At 46.3% G+C, this 26,522-nt stretch overlaps 1 protein-coding gene across 2 annotated transcripts in view; it reads right to left on the reverse strand.

The window, feature by feature from the left end:
* Positions 1 to 26,522, reverse strand: part of Antxr1 (ANTXR cell adhesion molecule 1) — a 182,556-nt gene that overhangs the window by 127,175 nt on the left and 28,859 nt on the right. For both annotated transcript variants that reach the window (XM_050165398.1, XM_050165399.1), the window contains exons 4-8: positions 8,189 to 8,270; positions 7,551 to 7,584; positions 6,049 to 6,128; positions 3,249 to 3,317; positions 1,879 to 1,959 (exon numbers count right to left, since the gene is read on the reverse strand). In XM_050165398.1, coding sequence (XP_050021355.1) covers positions 1,879 to 1,959; positions 3,249 to 3,317; positions 6,049 to 6,128; positions 7,551 to 7,584; positions 8,189 to 8,270 — 346 coding nt within the window. The remainder of the gene's footprint in view (positions 1 to 1,878; positions 1,960 to 3,248; positions 3,318 to 6,048; positions 6,129 to 7,550; positions 7,585 to 8,188; positions 8,271 to 26,522) is intronic.

Genomic DNA, 26,522 nt, shown 5'->3' on the forward strand with positions numbered 1-26,522 from the left:
CACCCTTGGATCTATTTCAGTTTGAGGCTGGGGGCAGTTTTACAAACACCCTGGCTAGGGTGAGTTGTTGCTAATGCTGAAACATTCAAGGCCAATACTGATTCACACAGATAGAAGTGCCAATAATTTGTGTAAGAATTGACTCTTGAAGAGCCCTGGGCATGTGGTTCATGACAGCTTGAACAGGGAAAGGAATCCCACCCTGTCCAGAAGCTGTCCTGGGGAGGGTCTCTGATTGGGCCACTGTCTCTGGTGTGCCTATGTAAATGGACAGAGAAGAGCTCAAAGACCCCAACACAAAGAACTGATATGGCAATGAGGATGCTAGTTACCCTGGTTTGATCAGAGCATGTTGTATAAATGTATTGTGACACCACACTGTCTACCATTGTGTCTGTACTGAGACATCACATGTCTACAGTTGTGTGTTCTGAGACCACATATCTATAGTTGTGTGTCTGTATTGAGAACCACACATCTACAGCCACCCCACACAGAGTGTACCTGATCTCCTGTGATCTCAGAAAGCTAAGCAGGGTTGGGCTTGGTTAGAACTCAGAAAATAGATGGGGCCCTCTTATATTAGACCCCAGAAATGTACAATTATTACATCTAATTTAGAATAAAATAAAAACTAGTGTTTCAGTGACGCCACCCACTGCCTGCAGGTGCAGTTAAAACCCTTCAAGCTTTTGCAGATTTGATCCAGGCCAATGTGCTGGCTATGTTCCCTCCCCTCCGAAATCACCAGCAATCAGAGCTGTCCTTGTCACCCCCAGATAGGCTCCACTCTCCCCCAGCCTCGGGGAAGGAGGGTGAACTCAAGCTCCTTCTCAGCTGTGCCTCCCACCGCCTTAAAGGTCTTTCAGCGGCAATTCAGGTCAGCCCACCTTGTGAAGTGACCCTTCCCTGCACAGCTACAGGTCAAGGTCAGCCAGAACCCACTGTTAGCACTCCACAGAGCTAGGCTGCTGCTCCATGTGGGGTTTTAGTCTTATGTTCCCGAGTACGCCACAGTGACCCCAGAAGTTTCTGCGCATGTGTGCAGAGCTGATAAACAGTGAGGAGGAACTGGTTTGGCTTCCACCATGGGGGTTCTCTGGGGACAGAACTCGGGTAGTCAGGTTAGGTGGCAAGAGTCTTTACCTACCGAGCCATCCCACTGACCCATCCAAACACGCAGGAAGTCCCTTCCTTGTGGACTGACTAATCACTGGGTCTGACATCCTCCATTTTCCTGATTCTACTTTTTCAGTAGAGTAGTCTGTACATATTTAAGACAAGCATTCCCAGCCTGAAGTGAGACTCTTTTTCATAATCCTCGAAACTTCTGCTTACAGACATCAGTGTTCTAAAAGTATTCCTGGGCACGGGCTTCGGGATCTACCTTGGCTGACTACCATGGAGTGTTGTGGGAATGATCTCAGAGCTAACTGGAACTGTGCGTGAAACTCTTACCTGATTTTTACTTTGTAATTATTTAATTTGTAATTCATGGGTTAGATGCTTTTTTACAAAAAAAAAAAAAAAGGTGTCATATCACTGCGAACAGTTATGTTTAGTCATGGCTGGGTAGGCTGCAGGTCAGCCTAGCTCCAGCTCGGAGAACAGAGGCTGCCTGTGGTTTGGCTTGCAACCAGGGCAGGGTCCTCCTCAACTTGTAGGATGGAGTTGGCACAAGAGAAAGAAAAGAAACGTGATTGAAAGACCGAAGGCAGATCTAGTCATACATAGTAGATGAAAAGACCTATAAAGGAATGTTCTCTCAAGCAGAAAAACAACAGAGCGTGCATGGCGGGGGAGGGCGGGTTTCAGGGAGAGAGAGAGAGAGATCATCCTTCACAGCCAATCAACCATTCAGAAGAAGCCTGTACTCACTGAGTGGATTATGCCTTGAAGGGCCTGGAAGCCGTCATTCACAGGAAACACATGGTCCTTACTGTCTGCAATCCGAGCCAACTGAGAACAGACAGACAAACAAGTGCAGAGACATTAGGCATGGATGTGGAAGGCTCTGGAAAGCTACCATGGACTGCACGGGCTTGGGGCACCCATGAGCAGAACCCAGAGGAACCTGGAGCTTCACCAGGCTCAGGGCCTCACTGAGGGGCCCTCAGCAATAAAGCGCTAACCAGGGACCCCCTGGAGCAGGCTGAGGATTGCACAAGCTTTTGTTTGAAATTTGTTTGAGATTTGTTTGAATTTCTTTCTTCTTGGGAGCAGAGGAAGACTGCCCAGTTGGATGAACACATGACTTGGGGTGATAGATTTTCAATATGAGGACACTGACTTGTTTTTCATCCAAATAGCTGCTGGTAATTTTATTCAAATTAGACAACTTCAGAACCAAATTTAGGCATTCTCGTAGAACCAGATTGATGAAAGGGGTCCCACCTTTCACCCCAAATGCCATGGGGGTCAGACCCATTGCTTCCTTCTGTGTGAATCAGGATAAGGAGCAGCTGACCAGGGACCCTCAACATTCAGAGTCTTGGGACTGCCACAGAGGCCATGCCAACTTTAAAATTGTATTTCATTGTTTTTTACTGATTGCAAGAGCAACATATTTATTATTTTTAAAACTTAGGAAAATTTAAAAATTAAACTGGAAGGAAAACAAGGTCTATTCATAATGGATCTTCCCTCTATATTTGCAGCTTGGCATGTATACTGTCATAGTCTTTTAATGCAGACACATGTGTACTTTTTCTAAGAGGATCTCAGTGCTTTGCAATCCTGTTTATTTACTCCGTAAGTTACTGAGAACCCTGTAACAAAAACAATCCTGAGCCACATGGAAGAGCTCTCATTGAGGATGTTAGCATTTAGGTTTCTACTTCTGGGCAAGCTCAAACTATTCCTACATTCCTGTATAGAAAATGCATTACATTTTAATAAGCAAAAAAAAAAATCTGTCACTTGAAAAAGAAAATTGTATTTGTCAAATTAAGAAATTTAGAAAGTTTTCTAAGCTAATTGAGACCTGTATTGAGACCTTGGTGACTTAATGTCACCTAGAAAGTTAAACAAAGGAGATGGCCTGGGTGGTCTTATGCTGAGACACCAGAAACTTCAAAAGATGACGTCAAACTCTTCACACAGCCAAAATGTTCTTGCCTAGCTTCCCAGAGAAACATCCTATTTAGGGGTATGTACTCCACAGATGCCCCCACTACGCTGAATGAACGTGCTGTCCAACACTCCTGAGCTCAGCACATTTCCAAACAGGAGGAGAGCCAGGCTCATACCTGAGTTTCATTGAAATCCTTCACACCAACACAGTAAACAATTGCGCCAAGGTCCCGGGATCTGTTAGCCTGTGTGAGGAGACAAAGGGGATTAAAGGGAGATACAGGGGCAAGTGTCGCTCGCTTGAGTTCAAGAGGGCTGCCATCAATGAAGGGATTCCAGAGCACCGACTCTGCAGCAGGTGACGCAGTGAAGGAGCAATCTAGACCCCAGGGAGCTCACACTCTAGTGACCACAAAGGCTAATGAGGATCAGAGGACCGTGGTTAGCGTCAGGGGCAGCCATCAGTGACAGCTCTGGAAGGATATGGGACACACGGCACATCCAGGAAATGGTCCGCCTTTGCTATTCCTGAAGTAGGTTTGTTGGCATACTTTCTTCCTTGGGGGGTGACAGCCCAGTCTTACAAAGGAATGTGGTCTTTGGCACCAGGCTCCTTAGGCGGATGCTTGGCTTTACTCTGTAAAGTGTCTGGAGAATTAACTGTGGCCATCGTGCAGAGCTCACTGGTCCTGGGATGTCTCTATAGTCAGAATCTTTTATGAACTAGAAGACTTTATCTCACTGCCACAGAGCAAAGCGCCTTGATGGTAGGTCCGTATCTGAATAGGTAGCCAGGACCCTTACCACACTGAGAAGTCAGCCTACTGAAAAATATCCAGGTTTTGGCTTAGTGTTATAGTTAATATATTAAAGGTATTTTGATTTGTTTTGGTATTTGTTTTCCATATTGTCTGGGTTTCAGGCTAGAACACAGGAACTCCTCAGCACATGGAGCAGATGCTCAATAAATAGGAACCATAAGCATACAGTGCCCAATACATGCATACTGATTTGACTGTAACTTCTCCCCTAATGAGATGTCAACCCACCTGCTTCTCACACTGACTTCTAGAAGGGACAGAGCATGACTTTTCTTCTCTATGTTGGGAACATTTCCTGCTGTACTCAGTATGAAATGAACCCCCTGAGATGCAGGCTAGTCCTCGCCTCTCTCTATCAATCCAGCACTCCTCTCCTCTCTCTGGGCTTTCTGGGGAGTTCTGCAGAAGGGAGGATTCATGCACTGTATCTTCCCTTGGAACACTTTCTTGTGCTAGCATCAGGATGCTGCGCACTTTCCAAGTCTGTATGCGCCATACCTAAAGTTGCTTCCAGCTAACGTATGCTTAGAGCCCCTCACACTCATCTTTTGCTTTATTCCAGTTTTTTCCTTATTAGGGGTTTTATTTCATGTGGCGGTTATTTAGTGCCTAAATAAGCCATTTTGCATTCCGTCACATAGTTAAGTTTAGAACACAGAAACATACTACTCCCCAGATGCTCAGGGCATCTGTCATGTTAGCTTGTGTTTCCCATGCCAGGCATGTGCTCCTGGGAGAAGGAAGAAAGGAAAGCATTTCATGGAAGAGCCCAGCAACTGTGCCTCGCTCTCTTGTGTGTCTCTAGAGCGTAGCCAAGTCCAGACTCAGCATGAACAGACACACTACTTCACACTTGTGGATGGAGTTCAGTTTAAGCTAAACAGTGGTCAGAAGACCCAGGGACTGCAATGCTGCCATTAATGTCTTCCAGTAGCATCTGCCCCCCCCCTCCTTTGTATCTTTCCCCTTCTGTGTACATTTCTGCCTGGGCCAGAGTGAGCCTGTGCCTGTATATCTGTGGGCTCATCCACCGGGACATAGGTCACCAACCAGTGACCACACCTCTGAAGAAAAATAACTTTCTCTCCAAACAGCCATCAACACCAATATCTCCTCAGCTAGGGGGTGAGTCCTTGAGAGTCCATCCTCTTGGGGAATAATTTTTGAAAGCTTAAGGAAACAGAAAAGAGGGCCGTGAAGGTCGCTCACCAGTGTGCAAGGCTCTTCCAAAGGACCCCAAAATGATTCTCAGCACCCACATCAGACAACTCATAACCAACTCCAGCTCCAAGGGAATTCAACACCTTTGGTACCCACACTCACACGGTGGTTCACAACCATTCATAACTCCAATGCTGGGGATCTGGCACCCTCTTCAGACTTCCACAGGCACCGGACACACACAGTGCAATACATACATGCAGGCAAAATCCTCATTCACAGAAAATAAAATTTTTAAGCCTTTTAAAGATACAGTGAAGACAAATCTTAGAAAAGGGGAAAAACAGAAGAGGGTAAAGAGTGTCCCATCCCCTCTGCTCAGCTTCGCTTCCTGAATCGGTTTTGTTGTTGTTGTTGTTTGTTTTGTTTGTTTTTAGAGACAAGGTTTCTCTGTCTAGCCCTGACTGTCCTGGAACTTGCTCAACAGATCACGCTGACCTAGAACTCACAGAGCTTCTCCTGCTTCTGCCTCCCAGGCATGTACCGCCGCCACGCCTGGACTGAGAATCTGAATGTCACCCTGGTGACCTGGTTCTTATGTACCTCAAGAAGCTCTTTCTCCATTTCAGTAGAAAATCTGAGGGGAAAGGAAGAAAACTGGTACTAACACTTTCTGTTTAAAACTCTTGTGTGACCCTTTGTAAGCTGATAAAATAATACATTACCTTCAGTAAAGGCACAGTACACTTTTTTTTGAAAGGAGAAAAGTGTTTACCATGTGTGAGACGTGAAAATTCACATAAAAATGAAGTATTATGATTATTTTTACACTCGAGACAGTCCCATTCAGGTTTTACGAAGAACGACTGTTGTTTGTCTGAATACAGAGAAAGACCTGGTCTCTCCACACATGTCAGGCACACACTACACACTATAGCACTGAGCTGCATGCCTGCTTCCGTTTCCACACTGAGACACAGTGGCTGTTACTCACCTCCCGCTCTGAGTAGAAGAAGAGATCTTCATGCAGCTCCCCATCCGTCAGTGCGATGATGACACTTGCTGTCCTGTATCCTGCTCAGAAACAGCAGAGACCTTGTTTATTCTGTACACCCAGTACACCCCACAGAGACCCGTCGCTTATCCTGTACCCCCAGTATACCCCACAGAGACCTCTCACTGATCCTGTACCTCCAGGACACCCTACAGAGACCCCTCGCATACCCTGTACCTCCAGGACACCCCATAGAGACCTCTTGCTTACCCTGTACCCCCAGGACACCCCATAGAGATCCCTCGCTTACCCTGTACCCCCAGGGCACCCCGCAGAGACCCCCTCACTTATCCTGTACCTCAGGACACCCGAACAGAGACCTCTCGCTTATTCTGTATCCCCAAAATACCCCCACAGAGACCGTCTCACTTGTCCTGTACCCCCAGGACACACCTACACATCCCTGAGATTTTATCTCTTTTTAAGTTCAATCACTGAAAATGAACACGATGAGAATCGTCAGTCTTGTATTGGGGTGTGGGGCGACTCTTACACGAGCTTTTTACAGTCAGACTTCTGGATTTCCCGGTCTCATCTCAACATATAGGCTGACCAGGTGACATGGCTCTGAAACACGCAGTCACTGCCAACAGCTCCTGTGGCCACAGGTCACCAGGCCTGGGGCAAATTCCAAACTTGGACTGTAGTGGTCCTTCTTGAATGCCATAGCCGACCACATACACCACACTTGCCAAAACATAATATTTATCAGAATTTGCAAGCTGACCAGAAGTATTACAGCTGTTGGCAAAATTCTACTGGAATTCTTCCAATGTTATTTAGACTTCCAGTAACAGCACTTACAATTGATTTTTCTGGGCAAGTTTGGGGCTACCTTATGTGCAGCAGTTCAGTTACAGTCAAGCAGGAAGTGGCTATCAGGAGGAAAGTCCCCACAGTTACATGGAATCTCATCGAAGAGATTGGTGAGACATACTGGAGTGCTCTCCACGAGGGAGACCAACAGCAGCCAGAGTGACGATGATGTCCCTTTCTGAGGACTTAGTAAGAATACTTTAGACATTTTTATTTAAGCTAAGGGAAGTTTACGTCAAACTTTATCTAAATAACAGATTCAACCACAGGAGCTCAGAGGGAAACAAGGTAACTAAATCTGACACAAAAATTCAAGACCTCACTAGCCCATCCAAGTGGTTATTAATTTAATAAATTCATCATGCAAAACTATTCATGTGAATTGCAGACTGTAGCCGTAACGGGATCTTAATCGTTTTTAAATAATGTTTCCTGGCACAGACTGGCAGAATTTGATTTGATAAACAACACCTTTCTAGGCACTTGTTCTTATTTCTTCTTTGATAAAATGAATATACAGGATTTATGGACCATGTCACACATGTACTTCGTGTAAAAATTCCCTTTCAGAAGTAAACGCTGAGCTATGAGACCCTTCATCATGTGACTTTATGTCACAATCTTACCTTGACTGTTTTCATAGTAAATCTGCTCGCTGGCCTGAAAAACACACGGAGAACCCATTAGAACTTTAGCCTCACAACACTGCTTGCCAGCCCGGCTGCATGCATGGAGGCCAGCCCGGGTAGCATGCATGGAAGCATGAAGTTGCTTGTCTGCAGCCAGGGCCATCTCGATTCTTAATGTGACTTGCCCGGGTCTCACTCAAAGTGACAGTGCTGACATTCAGGTAAAGTGATTCTCACCCTTGAGTCAGCTAACTGTTGACATGGGTGGAGATCTTCTCAGAGTCTTGGAAAGATTTCCTTAAAGCCAAAGGTACTGAAATTCCATCTCTGCCATTGTGGTTGCCAGCCACGAAAGACACTTTGGGAATTGAGGGACTTGCGTGTGGCACAGTTCCTGAGTGACATCTAAGTACTGGCTAACAAACCATTTGTGGGTGTCAGTTAAGGAGGAAAAAATCCATTCCCTTAGTGCATTTGAGGGCAGTTGTCAGTGAGCTTATGGGGGGAAACTGGGCTTTCTTATCTCTGGGCGTTATCAGTCCCCTTAACACACACGCTTTATCTCATCAGCCATCTCTGTGCTGGGCCCAGTGTGACGCTTTATACTGAAGAGTTGAAAATTGTCCTGAAATTACCCTTTCAAATCCTTCATGCATGTAAGTGTCTCCTCCTGGCAGAACTTTCTGCAGTTCTTCTAGGCCTTGTCGGATCTGTTCCCTGAAACCCAAAAGCATCTTGTTAGTCTCATGAGCGTATTGTCACCTTGCTGCTGACAGAACAGGCACCGGTTTGCTCTCCATACACATGCTGGGTTGCTCCAGTAGCTCCCCGAACCCTGACTTCAACGGGAGGACCCTTTCACAAGGATCTCCCCTGGCTTTTAAGATGTCCCTCTTTGGAAACACAGACAAAGCTTTCTATCAACACTGGAAATCAACCTTAAAATGTTCCTACTCCTAACGGGACACAGTCACACAGGCGGAGGCACAGATGGCTTCTGTGAGCCAGGGAGGGATGAGCACTGAGAAAGAAGGAGAAACCAGAAAGAGGCCACCTTAAGATGCAGCTGGGAGGAATCCGAGCAAACGCTGCCAAAGGAAACGGCGCAGTCAGCTTTGAGAGCAAAAAGGAACGTGGAATCTATACTTCCCAATCAGGCAGGAGCGATTGGTGGCTGACACCTGCGTGCTGTTCCTTTGTTTGGGCAAGGTGACTGACGGTGGGGGAAGGAAGAGGAAGTGAGACAGAGGATGGGAGAGAGCTGGAGTGGCATCCGGAGCCACAGAGTCTCGCAGACTGCTCACGCGGGACGGTAAGACACCCATTCACGTTCCTAGCTCTGCAGTGGAACCGCGCTATGCCAGAGCCTCTGAGCCCTAACCCCACTCCTGTACCTGTGAGAGGGTAAACCAGAAAGAAAGAGCCTTCAGGTCGGAAGAGACTAACATTCCGGGGGAACATGATATGCTAACCCCACTCACAGATGCTGATCTTGCCTCCCGATAACCTCTCCGTGTGGGTGCTGCTGTCCCTGCGGCACAGAGACAAAGAGGGCAAGAGGGGAGCAGAGACTGGGAGCCGAAGCTGCTGCCTCTGCGTATCCCGGCTCAGAGATCCACAGACAGGCTCTGCTGAGGACAGGCGGTATGATGTTCCCAGCACTCAGGCCTGTGGTGGCTCTTCAATTCCAGAGCTATGACCCTGGATCACAAAAAGCCCCAGGAGCCTGTCCAAGGCCTCATGACTAGCCAGTGCCAGGGGTGAGATAGGAGCCTGGAGTCTTACGATTAGGGGCACCAAGAAGCTTTTTCTTGAACGGGTGAGCCAATGAATGGAACACAGCTGTTTATCCCAACAACTGTTCGGGTAGAAATTCTAATGATAAACACCAATTCTGAATAAAAATGGATATGACAGGAGGCGTGGTGGGGGAGGGGAACATTGTAATGGCACACCGGAAGAGCCCGGCACAAGTCCCCACTGTTGCTGCTTTCAGGTGGACGACTCAACGCCATGTCACTCAAACTTTAGGGAAGGTGCGGATGTCTGGCTGCCCCATCAGAACCCAGCCACACAAGGCGGCCTCAGGAAGTGGAAACCTATCTGGACAGCTGCCTGTATCATCAGAAAAATATCTGGAAATGGATCCACACCCAACCAAGACAGCGCCGGGGCTGCAGCACCATCTGAGCTTGATTGTAAAGGCCTCTGGAATAACACCTGCCCCTCCACTTCCACTCACTCCGTGTGAGGCTGCCAGGGGCTTCTTAAAATGGAGATCAAATCACACCATTCTTGCCTCTGCTCAAGACCCTCCCGAATCAAGTCCCTGTACCCGAGGAGCCTCCCTTGGCTTTGCGGTGCACACCTGTAGGTGTGGCCACTGCCCCCCTGTCCAGTCTCTCCTTTCCCTTGCCTGCTTCCACTACCCCAGCCTCAGATGCACTGGTCTTCTTGGGTTCCTGGCTTTGAGAGACCCTCTGCATCAGCAACTCCTGTAGCCCGACCTTTTCCTGAACCGGGTCTGTTTTGGTCCCTGCTATTCTTCTAGGTCTTGTGGCTGGAATTTGACAGACATTCAACAGCTTCCTGTGAAGTGGGTGGAGGAGCAGGTACCACCACTGTCAGTCATCTTGGAAAGAGTGGGACCTCACTTGGCCATGTGGAAGAAGGCCAGGCTGAAGTGGGGCCTGGTCACTGGCCCTAGGACAGGTCTGGGCCCTTGTGGTGGGTGGAAGCCATTTTTTGTGCTGTGATTTTTTTCCCCATCATATCCGATATCTCAATGGTCCATCAAAAGACATGATTTCAACTGTGTTGTTTGGTTTTTTGATGAGAAAGAGAAAAATAATGCATGTTTTAGTAAAATAGATAAAGACAAGAATGGTGTTCCCCAACAAGGCCACCAGAGGTGCAGGGATGGGACAGGTACTGAAAGACCTGGATAAATCCAGACCTCCCCAGCAGGAAGAAAATAGCCAAAAATCCAAGCAGGAAGAGAAAAATCAAAAATCTAGGATTAGCCGGTTCAGTGACTGTGTTTCAGGAACTAGCTGAAGATAAAGTTAGATTGTAATCTTGAGAATAATCTTGAGAAACAGGGAGTTTCCCCCTTGTGATTTTAGGAACTAGCTGATTATGACCTTGAGTGATCTTGACAGGCAGGGAGTTGTCCCCTTGAGACTCTCTGTGACACCCTCCCTGCCCCTTTCGGGTTATTGGGCTGTGGTTTCTTACTATAAAAACCCCTTCTCCAGGTCACTTGGCCCCAGTGCACTGGTTCCTGTCTCATCTCATCAATTAAAGCCTCATGTGATTGCAGCAAGGGCGGTCTCTCATGAGTTACTGTGTGTGTGTGAGGGGGGGGTCATGTTATCCCAAGACTTGAGTGAGAGTCTCCCCACACCGGGGGTCTTTCAGTACCAGTTGTCACCTGGCAGAGCTTTGTCCTGTGGATTAGGACAAACTCATTTGTTCATGAGTTCCCAGCAGCAGAGGCAGGGATGGGAGATCAGAGTCTGTTCCTGAGCTTTGAGAGAGCAGTCCGAGGATCCTTCAAAATAGCTGAGAGGAGGGGCAGCCACGGGGATGAAGACTAGTCTCTGAAAATTAGATTGGGTGTTGAAAGTAAATATACAATCCTAAAATACACAAGCAGGAAATATCCTGGGAGTCTAAAGTCCTGAGCAAAAAAAAAATTAAATAAATAAATAAATAAATAAAGCTGGAAGATTACAATACTTGACCTCAAACTACACTGCAGATTCAGAAACAAACCCCCATTGCTACAGTCACCTATTTTTTGACTGTGTTAAAACAAACAAACAAACAAACCAACAGCAACAAACCCCCCATATACTGGAGGACTGTAAAATTGGCTCACTGGTTAAGAGTTCGGAGTTTAGTTTCTTAGCTCTAACACCAGGCAGCTCACAATATAACTATATAATATACCAGCTCACAGGAATCTAATGTCCCCGTCTAGCCTCTGAGGACACCTGAATTCATGTGTACATAGCCCCTCCTACTTGTATATAATTAAAAAGAAAATAAATCTTAAATATGCATTGGAGACCGAAGATGGCTTCTTCACAAATGATGTTGGAATGGGTTAACCATGTATAGAAGGATGCCATATGACCGCTAACCTCTTGTCCGGGACATAAATCAACACCAAATGGATCACTGACTTAATTGTAGTACCTGAAACTCTGAAATTACCAGAGGAAGAGGTGAACACTTCAGCATACCAGAGACCGTGTGAAATGGGCTTCGGCATCTCAGGAAATAATAGCAAGAATTGGCTAATGAGGTTGTATTAAACTAAAAATCTCCCCAGCAAAGGAAACCATGGAACAAAAAGAAAGCCTACGAGTGGGAGAAGAGATGAACATCCAGAATCTGTAAAGAACAGTAACAGCAAAACACCCAAAGAACAAATAATTCAGTCTACCAACAGGCAAATGACTTTACAAACGGAGAAACACAGAAGGCCAAGACATACTCGAAACAATGTCCAACACCCTCAGCCACTGGGGAAAATGACATTACACTGAGATTCCATCTCACCACAGACAGAATGGTTATCTCCAAGAAAATGAGGCATGCAGGGAGGATGTGGGAAAGAGGAGCCCGTCTTCATTGGTGTGGGACTTTAACTGCTGAAGCCACCATGGAAATCAGTACAGAGTTCTCCCAAAGCTGCAAAGGCCTGCCGGTGACAAAGCTGCTCCACTCCTAGGCAACACCTGAAGGAGTCCAGTCAGCCTGTGACAGGGGTAGGTGCACGGCCATGCTATGGCTGCACCATTCGTGATGTCCAGGACAGGGAACCAGTCCAGATGTCCACCAAGAGATGCATGTACATAAAAGATGCGGTGCATATATGCAAACATAAAGAATGGATATCATGACCCAGAAAATGGACTAAAGTAGAGATTATAATGGTAGGTGAAACAAGCTAGTTTCAGAAAGATAAATAGTGCCTGTGTTCAATCCTATGTGGAAGTTGGAGGAGAAAAAAATCGAACCCAGTACAATGCGGGGGGGGGGGGCTAGGGCTGTGGAAAGGGGTAAAAGGGATAGGGAGACCAGAAAGCACAATAGAAGGGACATATGCCTAAGCTGGGCTGCGTGCAAGCTAGAAAATCTCCGAAGAAACTCGTCACTTTAAACTTAATAAATACTAGCAGAACAGTAAAGGTGACCTTGTACTTTGGTCATGGACTAGTAAAGCTTGGAATATTCTTGGTAGCACTAAAGCTGGAATATTATGTTACTACCGAGCTTTAAAAAAGAAAGTTTAAAAAATAGCATGTTGGGGGCATGGAAAATGTTCCTTGGCTTTACTGTATTCTTCTTCTGCCAAATAAAGTATGGGAAGAGGGGACTTTTTCTTCTAGGCCAATTTCTTTTCTTTCACGAAGATTTTCTTAAGCTATTGCTCTCAACATCTCTCTCTCTCTCTGTATTTCTCTTTCTCTTTCTCTGTCTGTCTGTCTGTCTGTCTGTCTGTCTGTCTGTCTCTTCCTCCCTTTGTCTCTATAAATGTCTCTCATACACTGGCTTTTTTAACTGGTCACCTGCTTTGTTGCCTCTTCCTCCACTCCCTGACCTTCCTCTAAGACCCCACAGCATCTAGAAATCTGCAGAGACTGGCCTGGGAATGGTGGGTCTGTCCTGACGCTGGGACAGCTGTTGCTCAGAGGGCGAGTCCTTATGTCGTCTTAGAGATCTAAGGAGTGGGATGACGACCTCTCTGGAAAATTCAATTACCATGCAACATTAACTTCCTGGGAAACGAGAGGCTGGGTGTCCTACATAAGAGGCTGCTATTAAAATGTCCTGTTTGCCTTGGTGGTTTCTCTGTCGGCCAGTGTTCCCACTTAGAAGCTGGGGGTTTGCAAAGCCACACATCTTGTGTTTCTTTTGCAACACAACACTTAAGGACCGGCGCGGCGCAGGCAGCTGTTGGATGAGCGGGTCCAGCTTCCGTGCACTGTTTACTCATCTATTGCTATCTTAGTGTCTAGCGAATCCATGCGTGTAGCAGAATGGTGGGCTGCCCGGTGGTCGTGGGAGGAATCTCCTGTGGACTTGCGGATGACTTTCTGGGGTCGTAGTCTTGCTGTGGTGTTTTGATGTATGCTGACGTAAGCCCTGAAGGAACAGCACACCAGGACGCACTTCCTATATCTCCATTGGGAATTCCTCCTCGGGGTTAAGCTCTGCCCATCATAAATTTTGTTAAAATAACCTCCCCCACACATAAATAACTCAACATGAGGTCTGTACTGCCAATGTAGCAGCTCCCTGTGAAGGCGCGCCTGGGGTACTGGGCGCTTCTCAGCTGCTTTGTAGCTCTTAGCTCTGGGGCCTCACTTACACAGTAAACACATGTGACCGTTCATCACCCAGCAACGCTCTCAGCATCCCCAGGTGGGCTGCGGCTGCAGTGTGACAAGGAGACTCTCAGGTCAAGACCTTCTGCTGTCATCCTGGCGCCAACCAGTTCTAATGTGAACACGAATAACTGCTTACAACGCACGAGATCATGGTTTTTTCAGGCACACACTGAGGGTTGGTGAAGCGCTTGCTCGAGAAGAGCTTGTCCAATCTGTTACCGAATTTATTTCTAGAAAGGACAATATCCCCTTGCTTTCTCTTATCTCTATAGCAAGATCTTCTTTTCATACTGATCATATTTGTAAGTTATGTGTTCTCTCTCAAAAAAACAATCTTATCAAACGTTTATCAGTTCCTTCTTTTAAAATTCTCAGCATTTTTACTTCTTTTCCTCTATTTACTTTGAGCTTGGCAAGCACTTGCTTCTTAGCTTCATAAAACAGAAAAGCTGGTTACTGCTGTTAAACCCTTTACACTTCTCGTCTGAGAGACACCTTTGCTGTTTCCTAGCTCTTCCTGCACGCTGACCCGAGTCGTGTCCACAACTGCCAATTCCAGAGTCTTCACTGTGGTTCAGCTGGCAACACTGTCTAACTTCCCCTCTGCTTTCTTCTTCATCGGTAGCTTGACCTTGACAAAATGGTCTTTGGACTTTATCCAGTAAACAGTTTCTGTTTGGAAGTCTACTTTGTGTCATATTAATATGGCCATTCCAAGTTTTATGTTAATGTTTATACAATACATACCTTCTACTCTTTCCCTTAGCCGATTGCTGTTATTTATTCCATGCATTGCTTGGAATATGGAATTGTGTGCAGAAGGCTGCCCTAACAATGTACTCAACCTCTGGGTACCTCTGCTCTCTTGTCCCTTCCCACACTGCTTTGCACTTGGCTCTGTGACTTGCTTTCACCTGGAAGACATCAGCAAACACAATACCCAGGAGTCTGTTCTCTGGGTTTGCCATCTTCAAATGTTGCAGCCTCGGAGAACAGCATGTAATCTCCTAACCTTCTGAGAATGTCCCAGATCCTGGTTGATTTATATACACATATACATACACACACATATATATATACATACATACACCTAGATATATATTTTTTTATATATATAAATTTTTATACCTAGAATTATTTGGAAAGAGAAGCCTCAATGCCTCAATTGAGAAAAATGCCCCCACGCTGTAGGCAAGTCTGTAAGGGCATTTTCTTGATTCATGCCAGAATGCCCAGCCCACTGGAGGCATTGCCAGCCCTGGGCAGGTGGTCCTGAGGAGCAGAAGAAAGCAGGCTGAGCTAGCCATAAGACGCTTTCTTCTGTGGCCTCTGCTTCAGTTCCTGCCTCCTGCTTCCCTCCTTGGGCTCCTTCTCCTGTGATTTCCCATGGTGATACAGTATGATCTGAGAATGCACGGAGATTAACCCTTTCCTCCCCACGGTGCTTTTGTGTCATGGTGTTTCATCACAGCAATGGAAACCCTAAGACACAGATGTGCCACCCTTGGCAACTGAGGGCGGTCCTCAGTCCACCCTCTAGAGAAAGGCAGCTGGATGAATGGTCCAGGAAACTCAGCACGGTTAATGATAGGTTGGCTCTTGCAGCTTTCTCTAGTGTGGCATCCTTGGTCTTTGGTCGAAATATGTGGGTCAATTTCTGTTTAATGTAAATATCGACACAGTTGGGATGAAGTCTGTGTCGGCTTGCTATTTATCTGCAACGGCCAGTTCTTTTGTTTCTCTTCTACATTCTTTTGTTTGATCAAGTACCTCCTGATATTTCAGCAAACACTGATCGCCTTTAAAAACAGAGCTACCTGTTGTGGGTGTCTCTCCATCATCAGCCTTTTCCCCCCAGCTGATCATTGGACTTCAATACGCATTCTCATTTTATTAATCTTATGCCTTTCCCCGTATAATGAAATACTTCACATCAATATCATTCACTCTCATTTTTGCTACTATTGTAATCTATTTCACTTATTTATGAAGCTTTAAAATATAACAGACGTCGTACTTGTGTTGAGATATGCTACGACGCCCAGGAGATGCTCTGAGTCTTCTGTGCACTTCCATTTCCTGTGTGTGCAGGCCCAGCCCATCCACTGGTGTTTACAGTTTTAGTCCAGTCTTATTCACGGCTCTCTGACTTCATCCCTTACATATAGTGAGCTGTGGTGGCACTGGCTCCAGGAGATCTCTTGCTGAAGTCGCCATAGAGTCTTGATGCTTTCTGGCATTCATCCTGACTGCTTGGAGCACCTTTTCGGGTCTAGCTGGCCACCCTCGAATTCACCGTCCTCCCATGTCAGTGCACTGTGAGCAGGACTAGAACTCTCAAAGTCTGAGGTGTGATAAGAAAACTAGCAACATTCCTTTTTTGGTCTTCACGATTCTCTGATAAATTTGTTCTGGTCTTTGATCTTTTCTTTGGAATATTCAGATGGCCAGACTGCTATTTCTGTCTATTAGAGCCACAGTAAATAGAACGAGAACTATTTTAACAAAGGCAAGATGGTCCCACTCCAGCCCTCTCATGATGAAGACAGCTACTAGCAAGATGGCCAATGGATGGGTAATGTATACAGCACAGTCACACTAAGTAAACAGTGACTCAGAGGATGACAGAGGACTGCTGTTGGACATCCTCCCATACTGAGAAACGAACACAATTTAAGACCTACGCATTGTTTCTAGAATTTTCCCCTGGACAGTGAAGGCTATAGTTCTCCACCACAAACCTCTCTGTCTACATTCTGTAGCCAAGCTGAGCTCGAGGGGGAGGGTAGAAGTATGCTAGATCTATCTGGATAACACAACACACAAGGCGCATGTGGGCAGGAAGGATCTGCAAAGACAGAATTAGAGGAAAGAACCAAGAAGCCGGAGGGAGTGGGGCAGTGAGAACTCAAATCACAGTGGGAGTTAAGCTCACGCACCACACTGCCTTTGAAGATTAACTAGCAATGCTGAAAATACTCCCTTACTGAGCAGCCCACTCATTCACCCCCCCCCCCCATCACAGAGCACAAAAAGTCCCTGCTTCTGTCCAGCCCAGTCCTCGCAAGATGGGCATGCCCAGTTGATTAAGTGCTTGCTACAAGTAAGGCCCTGAGTTTGATCCCAGAACACAGGTGAAAAGCTAGGCATAGCAGCATGTGGTTGAAATCCAAACATTAAGGTAGCAGGAACACATGGATCCTTGGGGCTCGTGGGTTAGACACCAAGGAGAGATCCTCCAAGCTTGACCTCTGGAAGCTTGATTCAGCTTCTGTCCCTGGGTGTGAGAATGCAGCCACAGTCGGGGCCAGTGGCCCAGTGGATAATGCATCTGACTATGGAAGATTTGGGAGGCAGCCATTCTTGGTACTCTAACTACGCTGACATTGCCTTCCTGCCTTCAGCCGGACATTAGAAATGTCCACTTTGGCCCCTTTTATATTCATAACATGAAGGACGAGTGGCATTTCCTGAGTACTTGTAATGAGTTAGAATCTCTGATGGGCATTTTCCACACATTAATTCATAGCAGCTTCATCGCTGCATCCTACGGTGGTCACAGGAGACCAGACACCAGCAAGTCCACATTAGAGCCTAGAGTCGAGGCTCGGGCACAGCCGTTCTGTTCGTTTGCAGTTCCCAAACTGGGTGCACCCCAGAGCATTGCAGCCAAGACATGAGAGACATAGCCCCTCTCACTGAAGTATGGTTTTCCAAATTTTGAAAAGCCACCCACCATAACTTTTATATAAATGAAAACATTGGCATATTACATTTTTAGGTGGAAAACTTGGAAGAAATGTCTTGCTGTTGGCAATGTCTTACTATATCAATGTCCACTTGGGGTTCGAGAGGGCAATTTTACTTTCTCCTATTCACAGAAGATTCCAGAGGGAGAGCAGGAAACACTGGCTCACAGCATTCTCAAAGGTGCATCTGAGGAGCTGTTTCATGGCTCCAGGGTAGACTCTCTCCACTCAGTGTAACTGTGACTTAGGCTGGGAGACTGTAGACAAACGTGCTGTGAACACGAGGCCTGTGCATTCTTCTTGGGAAGAACTCTTGCTAAAATCACTAGGCAGGGAGAAAACAGCGTTTATCTAGCCTTACGCTGAAGAAGTATTTTCTACCTATATCCCTGTATGCAAGGATAGACCTGCCAATGCTCAATACTTCAGAAAAGGATGCACCAGAGAGATCCAGGACTCACTAGGAATTTGCTGTTGGACACACTGTGGTGGTGTGAGGTTTGTGGGGGAGGATTTAAGACCACTCTGAACTGTTGATCAAAGATCCTGGCAACAACCGTAAAAGTAACCACTGTCCACAGAGCACTCAGGATAGTGACCACTGTCCACAGAGCACTCAGGATAGTGACCACTGTCCACGGAGCACTCACAATAGTGACCACTGTCCACTGAACACTCGTGGTAGTAACCACTGTCCATGGAGCACTCACGATAGTAACCACTGTCCACAGAGCACACATGATAGTAACACTGTCCATGGAGCACTCAGGATAGTAACCACTGTCCACTGAGCACTCGTGGTAGTAACCACTGTTCACGGAGCATTTACCACACATTTGCACTACGAATCCTCCCAGCATTTTACAGAGAGAGAAAAGGTGCCATATTCAAGTTCTTCCAAACACTAAATATCCAAGACTCCTCTCCCCTCTTATTTTAAAATTAAAAGAGGGATTTATTTAGAGCCCAGTCTCTCAGGAATAGCAACATGGAATCACTCTGCTCCAGAACCAAGAGATGTTTCCAGAGCACGGCCAAGCTGGGTGCTGGACAAGCTGGAGTAGCTGAGAGGGGCACAGGAGGGCAGAGGTTGCTATCCACACTGCAAGCTGGATGTTCTTGGCTTCCTTCTGCTTGCTGAAGCAACAGCAAGGCCTTCAGCCTACCCTTCTCACCCTCTGCTAACTCGGCGATGCAGCTCTTCCCGCTGAGGACGGCTGAACTCTCAGGGACAAGAGGAAATGCCCACACAGTCTTCAGGGAACTCTTTCTCTGAAGCAGTCAGGGGGTTGGGGTGCTGAACTGTGTAACCCTCTTTTCTTAAACTTAAAACTTCTTAATAGTAAAATAGTGGGAAATTCTCAAGTAGAGTCATCAAACACAAGGACACAAGGCCGTGCTTCCTGGCTCCAGTCCAGGTTCCCACAGTTACACAGCACAGTGGCCTTGAGTCTCCTCTGCCTGGGTACCCCCACCTATAATATGATATAATAACAAATGCAGTTCTAAAGAGAGCCCCACGGGTAGACATTACTTTCCCTGGTAATAGCTGAAGAAAATCTATTTACTCGTACATGGTAAACCCTTATTAGAGATATATGTAGGCACCCCCACATGTTAATATTATACACATATGTGGTTCCATGTAAGCATCTCACAGACGACAGACCAGAAGGCAGCACACAGTAGACACAGGTAGATAGAGAAGGTTATATGCAGTAGGGAAAGAATAACTGAGATAAAATCTTAAATTTGTGAATAAAATCTGGTGCCGAGTACATGAACGGAACAGCAAAAACAACCCGGTCCATCTGGGAATCCTTTTCCTTACTGGTAAAACGAGGCCAATGGGTTGAATAAGATATGATAATCCTCTGACCCATGGCTGTTTTGTTGGCTTTGTGTTTGAATCTGGGAAAGTTTGGAAGAAAGGCGAGATTCACAGTCCAAACCAGTCCTTTAGGAATACACGTCTAACCCTCAGTGCCCTTTCCCGAGCACCACAGACACAGCTAAATACCAGGATCCAGCAAATGGTCTTTACGGCCTGAAGGAAAGCAAGCAGGCGTGTCAAGCCCAGATCTTAGAATCCCTGCAGGAAACGGAGCTGCTGAGATGGAGGAAGACACATCCTCTCATTCCAGGCCACAGGAGGATGGCCTGAGCTTCCACAGGGGAGGGATCCTAAACCTGCCACCCAGTGAGGGGCCTGGAGAGGGGTCTTAACCCAACTACCCAGTGGTGGGCCATGGGAGAGATTGAAACAGTAACCCCCTGGTGGGTCATGGGTCTAGAGAGGGTTCCTAACTCAGTCACCCTGTGGTGGGTCATGGGTCTGAAGAGGGTACCAGACATGTTGACAAGCACCTGAAATCCCAGGTCTGTGGCGGCAGAGACAAACAGTTGCTTGGGGCTCTTTGTCTAGTCAGACTAGCTGAATCAGCTGGCTCCAGGTTCAGTGAAAGGGCCTGTCTCAAACCCATACACATAAAAATAAAGAGGATCTCAACAAATTTAAATAAAAAGTGTTGGAGTGAAATGGAGAAATACACCAATGTCCCTCCCTGGCCTTTACATCCATGTGCACACACTGACATAATGAAAAAGACGGATTAAACATATGTTTAGACCGTAAAAGAGAACTAATAAGCAGATCAAAGGAGTAATGATAAATAATAGAAGAAAAACGTGTTGAGTGGAGGAAGCTGAAGTGTCAGTTAGAATGGCTTAGATACCATACACATAAGTAAGATGACTCTGACCCAGATATATCATGCCAATAATTTTTTAAAATATTTGAGATAAAGGAAAGAACTCCCAAAAGGTTCTGGGCAAGAAAATCATGGAGCTAGGGGTTGTGGGGTATATAGCACATTGATCACTTGGCAGTCCATCAGCAAAACTAAGAAAGCAGAAACTAACACCGCAAATTAAATAATTCTAGTTGTCTTCTTTGAAAAAAGTTGCTTCTAAGACCTGAGGGAAGGGTAAACAAAATCACATTGGAACACCTTCCTGAATCATTACTGAGCAAGACTAAGGCTGTTATACCTGCAGAGGAGTCCGAAGCTAGCACGGAGAACAAGACACATCAGCAGAATGAGGTTCAACTTCAACAGATCTGAATTCAGTTCTATTTATATCAACACCAGCTTTTATTATTAAGAAAAGAGAAGATACCAAAAATAATTCCTTTTATCTCAAGATGGTAAAAAAAAAAAGGGTGAAACAGAGGAAATGAGAATCCATAATGATAATATAAAATAACAAATCATAAAATTGAAAAACATACAAAAGTGTTGATAAATTTAAGAAATAAACCAATAGGTAACTGGGAAAGTTTGAGCTAATAAAATATTTCATTAAAATGGAGTGTTTGTGTGTGTGTGTGTGTGTGTGTGTGTGGTGTGTGTGTGTGTGTGTGGTGTGTGTGTGTGTATACAACTGTATAGGGCCAGGGATGTGGCTCGGTCACACAGTAACACAGTGATAGAGCACTTAGCTAGCATGTCCAAGCCCTAAGTTCTAACCACAATATCCAAGAGAAAGAGAGAGCAAAAGTGGGGGACAGGGACAGAGAAAGAAGTGAGTGGCAGAGAGAGACAGACAGAGAGGAAGATAGAAGAAAAAGTTTTGTAAAAACCAGCAATTTCCCCTCAAAACATTATTTTTATAAGTTACTTCTGGAGTTGCAGGCTGAACTGATTGTCGGTGCTAAAGTCCCATGGATGCTCCTATAACAAGTATTGCTGCTTATGAAGCCCGTGGATTCCAAACACCAAGCCCACCATGCCTGTGAGCGCTAATAAGACTAGGTGATGTAACAGGAGATGTTCTGTTCACAGTGGGAACAGAGTTAACCACCACTGGATGCAACTTAGGATAAAAACCTCAGACCTTCCTGGAGGACATCCCCAGAAGTGCTAGGCACCCTGAATAACACGAATTCTGTGGAGTAAGAATGCCATTGGTGCCAGGACTAGGCCTCCCAGAGGACTCGGATGAAATCCCCACAGATATTTGGAACACTAAAGAAAAACCTAAAAGCACATGGTTGGAAAAATCCACTAAAGACCAAGGAGATTTTTGCTCAATATTTGAAATGAGGAAAGACTGGTCCTCCAGATGTTGAAACTAATTAAAACAACGTGGTTGGGTGTAGAACTGCAGGAAAACAAAGTGGAACTATAATGGAGCAGAAAGCAGTGCCCAAGTCCACCCGGGCCACTTCTACGTGGCTGGCATAGAGGTTGCACCACAGCAGTGCTGGGAAGCCGGTTCCCAGCACAGGAAATGGCAAACGTTGGTCCCATGCCTTACATGGCAATAACTTGGGGCAAAACTTAAATTAAAAAAATGCAAATCGCCATAAGCAAAAGTAGTAATAACAGTGATTATGAATAAGAATGCTAATGTTTTTAATAATGTACAATAAGAATAATATATTCTTTTCACATGAAAAGAATACAGCAGAACCAAATGCAACCAGAAATGTGAAAATCAGCCAGCATTTTAAAATCTTTTTAATGGTTTCTACTCCCATGGTATGTAAAAACAAAGAAAAACTATATGATCACATTAACAGACGATACAAGGGCTCTTGGTGGCACCCACCAGCTCTCTGGGTTTTCACTAAAGTGATAGACTCCTCGGACACGATCTCATAGCCAGACAAAGACATGTTTGAAGTGTTTCAGGTAATGTCATGATTAAGATCAGAGTTTTCAGGGCTTCACCTGTAGTTGCTCACACGACACTGCTGTACTACAATACTTCAGTCGGGACTGGACAATGCTACTATGCTAATGAGTGGCCATTAGAGCTTGGCTTGTTTAAAATGAGGAGGCTGAGCAACTGTGGAAGGGGACATGATCTGACAGGGCTCTGACTCAACCAAGTTCAGAATCCAGAGATCAGAAATGAGTTCTGCCATTAGCCTGTTAATAGACCTCAGTGAACTTCTGGAATCTCAGTGCCCTCATTTGTGGAAAGGAAGGAAAGCCCAAGCCTTCCGCAGTCTTCCAGAGCCTTCCAGAGCCTTCCAAAGCCTACCACGGCCTTCCACAGCCTGCCATGGCCTTCCACGGCCTTCCACAGCATGCCACGGCCTTCCACAGCCTGCCATGGCCTCCCACAGCCTGCCACGGCCTTCCAAGCCTGCCACGGCCTCCCACAGCCTTCCACGGCCTCCCAAGCCTTCCACGGCCTTCCACATCCTTCCACGGCCTTCTAAAGCCTGCCACGGCCTTCCAAAGCCTGTCATGGCCTGCCACAACTTGTCATAGAACAGCAGCCACAGGAAGGGTTAGAAAATGAAGAAAGCGGAAAGGAGTCAAAACCCCCCAAAGATGGCCCACACAAGTGAGTTTCAGATTTTCACTTTCTCTTTTCTCTTGTGGTCTTAACCTGACAATAAGTTCCATGTGGTAGCTGAAGTGTCTTGGAAAGGCTGAGAAAAAAAAAATCCCCATTTCTGGGAATCCTGGGGAGACGAGCCTCCTATTCTGGCTTTGCCTCAGAAGATGGCTGCCTCTTGGCAGCCTATCTGACCAAAATGCCAAAGACACCTCCTCTTTGGCTCATTCTGGGGTGCTTCTGGCGACTCCTAAGTCTGTGGCCGAAGCTGGAGGTCTCAAGGTCCCTCTGGTGCAGCACCGGGGTAGGTTCCAAACAGCTTGATTCACTAACAGAGAGGACACTGAAACCTCTGTCCACACTAAAGATAGAAGAGTGGCCTGAGGCCAGATTACAGCAAACTGAAGCAAAGAAAGGAAAACAAAAAACGCCAAGGTGTAAGCAATATAAAAATAAAGCCACATTCTAAAAACTTACTCAACAAATAAACACACCTAAAAACATGATCGGCTCTCATGGGGAGCGGCGATAGTGATGCCAGTCCCAAGAAACTGGAACCGTGGCAGACCCGAACACAGCTACATTGTCCACCCTGTGAGCTCACTGTGGACACTTGGAATGGAGATGAAACAATACTTGACGGAGGCACGGAAGTTTCAAGAGTTTAGAACTGAAAAAGTAAACGTCCATAATGAAGGATTCGGCACAGGAGCTGAATGGCTGAAGGAAGATGACAAGGGACGAGGGTGCACTGGCCCGGGAGCAGAAACCATCAACCAAGAACAGAGAGGAGGACTGGAAAAGATCTAAACCAACTTTAGGCCCATGTGGAGTAACAAGGAGATGTCTTCACCTGCACAGTGGGACTCCCAGAAAGAGCAGAAAGTGAACGCTACAGAACAAACCTGCAAACAGCTTGTGCAGCGGGGTTGTAAACTTGCCAGATCAAGAAACGACTTTAAAGACTCAATATGCTCTGCCCAGCCGCCCCCTCCCCAGCATCGCCATCAAACTGCTGAGAGCTAAAGATAAGAAAATTTAACAGCGGTTAGAAGGAATTGGTGCCATAACGGCACACAAAATAAGGACTTAATGACACACCGTGAGAAACCCGAGAGGACTACGTCATCATTCTCTTTGTGGTTCATTTACTACGCCTCAGCACGCAGCCGGTTTCACTTTATTTCTTCAATCTCCCCATAGCTGTCTGAATGCATTTTGGATCCCATGAGCATATCAGAATACATTGCTAATATATCTCCAATATTATGCTTTTTGATTAACGTATGTTTTCATCTTGTTAAAATGAGAATCTTTCCTGACCAATGAATGCCCTGTTGTTTTGTGTGGGAGTGTGTGTGAGTTCAAGTATAGGCATGGGCGTGCATGTGCACAGGATGTGTGTGAGTTCAAGTGTAGGCATGGGCGTGCATGTGCACAGGATGTGTGAGTGTGTGTGCTGGCCATCAGGTGCCTTCCTGAAGACGATCTCACCTAGCTTTGCTGAGCAGGCTGGCTAGCTGGGTGCTGAACTTCCGGGCAATCTGCCTGTTCCTAGCCCCCATCCCGCCATGGCTGGGATAGGAGGCACACTCAGTCTGCCTTGGTAACGTGGACTTGGAGTTCCAAACTCAGGTCCTCACATTGGCAAACCAAGCATTTTACATCTCTCCAGCCTGGTGCCCTTTTCTCTTCACAAGTTTCTTTTAAAACTCCATAAACGTCCTCAAATACACATAAGGTATATCCGTGCATCCTTGACTGTCTCAGAGGGATGCTGAGAAGAGCAAATGCTCTCAGAAGAGACCGAGATTCCCTGCAGAAATATTTCATTTGTATTTTAGTAAATAAAGCTTGTCTGAAGATCAGAGAGTAAAACAGCCCCACTGGTCAGCCTTACAGATCAGGCAGGGGTAGCACACACCTCTATTCCCAGAGGTGCATGCCTTCAATCCCAGCCCTAGAGAGGAATATAAGATGGGAGGAGACAGCTCTCAGGCACAATCTCATTCAGATATTCCTGGATGCAGGATCACCATTTCAGACTGAGGTAGAGGAAAGAGCTGATTGCTTTGCTTTTCTGACCTTCAGGTTGAACCCCAATTTTTCTCTCTGAGTTTTTATTAATCGTGCTTCAATTCCAGAATCCAGCAAACCACTGTAAGACAAGTTAGAACTGGATCAAAAAACTCGATCCTTGTAGTCTGTCTCCCTAGGGCACGTGAGTGTAACCTCTAGTCTCCTCTGTACGTGATAAGGTTGGGTGTGTGTCGGGCCCACGCTTGACTAGGTCATTGCAGTCACCCCCGGAGGCTCACAGCCTTCCGCAAACTGGGGGTGCTAAAGAAACTAGTGGTGATGAAGGTAAGGCACAAACAACGGAGACTCCAAGGAGACTCAGAGGAACGCTGTCAGCGTGGCATCCTGATTGTGTCTGTCTGTCTGCTACCTGCACTGGTCAGCTGCCGAACAGCTGTGGTGGTGACTTAGAGCATCTATAGAGCTGCATGGCCTTTATCTCTTGGTCACACTGACATACTCATTGGCATGAAGTGATGTCAGGATGCCACAGCTCGAGCAGGATGGGAAGGACAGGGGAAATCTGGTTCTGCCCTGGGACCGATGATAAAGACACCCCCACATGGGAGCTCACACCCACAGTCCTGGATTAGCTCTGAATGAGATTGTGCCTTATCCATGTAGGAGTCCAGTCAGTGACCAGAGGAATAAACTGGCTGACTCTTGTGAGCCATTTCCAGCTCACTGTCCTAGCTGTGTGCTCTCAGGTCACCTGGTCTAGGGTGGAAGATGAGGGCGTGGCAGCATCAGCAAGACTTCTTGTTTAGTTGCCCATCTCTGAGCAGAAGCCAGGCCTGCTGAAGGATGGCATCCAAAGACCGAGTAGGACCCCGGCTCTCTCACAAGGCTAGGTCCTTTCTTGGAGCTTCTCAAAGTGCTTGGCCAACCCCAAAGGAGGCTTCTTTCTTTAAAGAGAATGTGCAAGGAGAAGGGGAAGCAGCGGGGCCTGGGCCTAGCCTGGGAACTGTTTGGTGTCCGTGGAAAGGAGGCATGGTCTTCCATCCTCTGTGAAGAAGGAATGACATACACTTTTAAAATGGGGTTTCTGGGCAGCATGTTGGGAAAAACAATTTGGAAGCGAAGTTATAGGCAGAATCCCAGGCAAGGAGAGCCGTGGGCACTGACTTAGATTTACTGGTCCGAGCCAGAAAATTGGTTAATCCTATTCTTGTCTCTATAAAAGGATGTTATCAGCTGACATCTTCCAGGCCTTCTTACGCTTGCTATGGTTTGACTTGAGGGCTGAGATCTTTACATATGGCCCTCTGTGAAGACGCTAGGAGGTAAGGCCTGGGGCAAGCAGCCGTGTCACTGGAGGATGGCCCTGGAGGAGATTAACATAACTTGCAGAACGCAGCAGACTCTTCCCAAGTTAAGTGTAT

The sequence above is a fragment of the Alexandromys fortis genome, unplaced genomic scaffold (assembly GCF_014885135.2).
Source record: "Alexandromys fortis isolate MF-2015 unplaced genomic scaffold, M_Fortis_MF-2015_v1.1 scaffold_158, whole genome shotgun sequence".
In the NCBI taxonomy this organism is placed as follows: domain Eukaryota; kingdom Metazoa; phylum Chordata; class Mammalia; order Rodentia; family Cricetidae; genus Alexandromys; species Alexandromys fortis.